Source organism: Hippocampus comes, unplaced genomic scaffold (genome assembly GCF_001891065.2).
Source record: "Hippocampus comes isolate QL1 unplaced genomic scaffold, H_comes_QL1_v1.1 scaffold147, whole genome shotgun sequence".
NCBI lineage: Eukaryota > Metazoa > Chordata > Actinopteri > Syngnathiformes > Syngnathidae > Hippocampus > Hippocampus comes.
Window position 1 is genome coordinate 987,066 of NW_017805009.1, and position 4,811 is coordinate 991,876.

General features: G+C 40.8%; 1 protein-coding gene across 1 annotated transcript in view; it reads left to right on the top strand.

The window, feature by feature from the left end:
• LOC109511651 (multivesicular body subunit 12B-like) overlaps positions 1–4,511 on the top strand; it is a 37,806-nt gene extending 33,295 nt beyond the window's left edge. Inside the window, exon 10 of the mRNA XM_019862887.1 lies at positions 4,212–4,511. Coding sequence (XP_019718446.1) covers positions 4,212–4,253 — 42 coding nt within the window. The 3' untranslated portion in view covers positions 4,254–4,511. The remainder of the gene's footprint in view (positions 1–4,211) is intronic.
• The last annotated feature ends 300 nt before the right edge of the window (positions 4,512–4,811 follow it).

A 4,811-nucleotide genomic window follows, 5' to 3' on the forward strand; every position in this document is an offset into this window, starting at 1 on the left:
TTGTGTGTGTGTGTGTGTGTGTGTGTGTGTGTGTGTGTGTGTGTGTGTGTGTGTGTGTGTGTGTTGTGCAGTATATGGGTGCGCTTTAAATGGAGGGACGGTACCCCCTCCACCCCCCCTTCTCTCTCATTAGCACGGTGCCGTGGTATCTGAAGTGCCAGGAAGTGACAGACCACTGTAAAAGAACAGGTGCTGTTGGGTTTGAGATGTGTTACGGAGCAAACACTCCCTCATCAAACCAGGTGTCTGTTCTGCACTCTGCCTCTGTCTTCTGTCACAAACTATCCAAATCACACAGTCGCCATGCTGTCATACGGTCATCTGATTGAAGCTCACTGTCAAAGTAGGCATTAACTGTGCATGCGTGTGCGCGCCTGTGTTTGTGCGTGCTTGTGAGGCCAACCTGGTTGTTCATCCTGTCTGCTCCATCCTCTCCTTCCTCTATACTCGTCGCTCCCTTGCATCCTCCTTTTTCTGTTCAGCGGGTGTGATTAGCAGGCGGACACATGGTGAGCTGAGCTGGGGAAGGGAAGGGCATGAGAAATCATTAATTACAGCCGCACTGGAGCTGATGAAGTAAATGTGAGATAGTGTAACACGCTGGATTTAGTGAAGTGGACGACAGCACAAGATTAATGGCGGGGCCTGGCCGATGAGGATGAAGTCGCAGCTTAGCTTGATAATTAGTTTGCAAGTGGAAGCATCCCTCACAATTGTGTTATTTTTACTTCTCTCGCCTCTTGTTACTATCCCAGGATGATATCTACACAAGCAGGAGCCATATCATTAGTGAGACTTTTACAAAACATAACGCAAATGGTGCTTATCATCAGAAACTAGAATAGCATCAGAAGAGCGCAAACCTCCATCAAGGCCAAACAATCCTGCTTTGAATCAGTGCCTTCAAAATCCAAACCTTTATATTCCCGATTTCCTTCAATAACATGCATCCATTATTCACAGTGAAATTATGTAAACTATATTAAAATGCCCTCACTGGAACAATAGGCCAAAAATCAACATTTAGCAGTATATCCCTGGACTCATTCTCCTCTTTTCCAACACGTTCCATGAATTTGGACTAAATATTGTTTTGCATAATCCTGCTTTGCAAAATCTCCTGATGGAGGTAATTGTGTTAACCCATTTAATCCCAATTTTTTCCCAGACATTTAAAAGTCAAAATCAGGTGTCATTGGTAGCCCTTTTAAGTAATCAGTCATAAAAAATTTTAGAGCCCTGTCAATTAAATCATTGTTGTCCTTCACAAATGTGACCGGTGGGTTTAGATGGGTTAATTATCAAATGCCAATGTGCATTTGGTTCACTTCCACTCAAGTAAACTCAATACTTGTTTTCAGAGATGTTGTCTCATTATATTGCTGCCATGTACATGAATCCTGAAGAAAAAACAGAGTATTTGACCGAAAAACCACTGCTACCGGTTTCAGAATGTTCAGTCGTCTTTTCTCATCCAGAAGTTGTTACTGTTAGTACGTACATTGTCCCTTAAAACAAGTGGAATGTTGTCTGATCTCTAACCCCATTGAAGTTATGGATGCTTGAAAATGATGGGCTCTCTGACTTCATATCGAAGACCGCAGCAGCAGTTGTAGATAAGACCATTTCCTAACAGGCATCACTTAAGCTATTCCTGCAATGTTGTTGGTTCCAGCAATTAGGCAGTCTTTTCATTTCCCAAATGACTGGCAAAACTTGCGGATATTATAATTGCTCTTAGCCACGCATATCTAATTTGTGTCTTTTTAAGTGTTAATTAGTACACAATTTAAAGTGACGTCTTTATGTGGTTTGCTCTGCTGAAAAATGTTGGCGGTGGCTGGCTTAATGATTTTAATATAGGAAGTGTGTGAAGATGGAGAAGTGTGTGTGTGTGTGTGTGTGTGTGTGTGTGTGTGTGTGTGTGTGTGTGTGTGTGTGTGTGTGTGTGTGTGCGCGCGCGCGCACGCACATGACAGGATTTTCATTAGCACCTATACATGATGGCCTTTCAGCATTGCTTTGGGAGTTAGCGTGTGTTTGTTTGTGTACGTTTCTTCCAATATGTGATTGCCGAGAAGAGGCACTGAGGTACACAGTGTGCGTGTGGTGTGAGAGGGAGAGCTCCAAATCGAGGTGGAATTAATGAAGACAACATGTCACATATTTTTGGCAGTGGAGCAGGAACAGGAAATGAAGCTGGGCTCGTCTGGGCGACTGCCGCCCATGTTCTAGTGTGTCACTGTCCTGTCAGCCCATGTGTAAAACTGGCAGACATTGATACATGCTCGCCCCGATAACACCCCATTCCCCCATCCATCATCCACACACACTCACCCACATCTGAATACATGGGCTACATACATTCATACATACATGTACTTACTGGAATTATTTATTCAGTGTGCCAACTGTTGAAACTGAATTCTCATGTGGCGGGGGCCTGCATGACCCCACTAACAGGGTTGTGATATGTGACAGGTCCGTCAAGTTGATGAAAATCAGAATATGACCTGTTTTGAGAGAACCTGCAATTCAATGAGCCAATGTGGATGTTTGTTTTTCTGAGAGTGCTGGGCCGTTTATTCCAGTGATCTTACAGCACTCTCTGGTGTTTAAATGCAGTAGTACAACTGTTTTGGGAAACCGCTGAACGTTCACCGCAGCGTTCAAACACTGCAGCATGTTTAAGAATGCTAGTTTCGCTTTAATGTCTTACATACGTATGAGAATTTGTGGTTTGTGTTATGTGTATATTCCTTCTCAGTATATTTGCGCAACAGAATTGTGGCCTTTAATGTTTAATTGGTGTCATTTTGACTTAATGAACTACAACTTGTTCCGTTATACTTGCAGGGGTGTCAAACATACGGCCCGTGGGATCATTTAAAAGTGAAAAAAATGCATAAAAGACACGGAATGAATATTTTTAATAAAGTGCAATTCGTGGCATATCTGCTAGGGTTTTGATCAGAGTAGAAGACAACATTGTTTTGATCAGAGAAGAAGACAACAGCAGTCTCAGTCTGTCACTGAGACAGACCCAACACAGCAGACGCTATCAAAGACATGTGAATACTTAATTCTTGACACATTTAATAGCACTCTCCTTAGTTTATAAGGTGTAGGCAGGGATTAAATTTAGATTTTATATGCACATGTGTAAATGGTTTGAAAATTCCTTTCTTTATAAATCTTGTTTGATCTCAAAATGCATTACTATATTTTTTTAATGCCAATTACTTGTTTAAGTTTTGTGCCTTTGTACAATCAGTGGGATCAGTTGCAATGCGTATATGTGAATGATAAAAGTAAATTGCACATTTGTCAAAGGAAATATAAGTTGCTTCATGAAATGTTTTGTAAAAGATATGTTCATTACATTTCAACATATTCCTAATGTTCTTGTGCTTCACTATACCAAAACAAAGGAAAGACGTACTGTATTCTTTTGGTTATTTATAGCAGAGTCTGGTAAGATTTGAATGGGTTGGCCCACTTGACATCTGCCGAGGCCGTATGTGGCCCACAATGTGAAATGAGTTTGACACCCCTGCTTTATTGAGCAATGATTCCCAACTACTGAGCTGTGACATGAAATCAATTCTGGTGTGCAGAAATTCACTCATTACAACTTTAATTAAATGGCCTAAAATGCATTATTTATCAGTGACAAATATTATATCAATGTTCACCAATCTATGAAAGTGACGTTTTGTGACGGGAAAAACAATTAAATCCTTCTTCCATTTATATTGCTGTTACTATGACATGGCCTCCAGCAAGTACATATCAGCTTTGTATCCAACGACACAGGCCTGTATTTCATATTGAGTAGGTCCATTTGCAAGTGAATCAAAACAAGATGATGTTAGGCCTACTTTTTTGTGACAGTTTTGCTTGGTCGTGTTTCCGTGAGATTTTTCTGATGGAAATAGAGTCCAGTATGCATCTTGGTTCAGGCAAGTTTGGGAGACACTGAGTGTGGTGTAGTTACCAGAAGGGGGCAGTAAAACGTTTTTTCTCCCATTTTCTATTCGAAATGCTGTACTGTTGAAATGACTCGAATGTCAATAAAAATATCTCTTGTCTGCTATTATAGTTGTGTACAGTATTTTGGCGCTTCAGATTTGAGTGGAAACGTGCATTCAAGCACGTGATCTCTTCAGCAATACGTGTTCATGATAAATGTGTCTTTCCTCTTCACGCAGTTTCACTACAACTTCAGCGCAGAGCGAAGTATTGTTGCATAGCATCCCTCTGGATTCCTCCAACATGATGGACAATACTGGTGGACAAAAGCAACATCAACAAGTGATAAAAAAAAGAAAACATAACGTGCTACATTATTTTTGTAAAAGCTTGGCTTTGTACTGTGTTAAAACTGTTTAGATTCAATTATGTTTGACACTGGGACTTTGTAAAACAAATTCTCATGTTTTTTTTGTTTGTTTTTATTTGAGGAGACTGTAATGGAATCCTAAAAATAAAGCCAATTAATATGCAATTAATATGTGTATTTTCTTAAGTCGGCTGAGACTTTGACATTTGACAGCAGTTGGTTGCCTCGGAGGGACCAAAACTCACGACAAACAGACAGATCACATGGGTCTGCATGTTCTCCCAAAAATATATTTCCATCACAAAGTTCATCATGCAGTGTGCAGAACGAACGAGCAGAGCTCTGATGCACTGAGCCTTTACCGCAGAGGCCCGCACTTCACTGCCGTGACACGTCAACTAAGTCAGCGCTTAAAGAAAATCATTCAAATATTAAAACATGTCACTTGTGACACACTGGATGCCTCTGC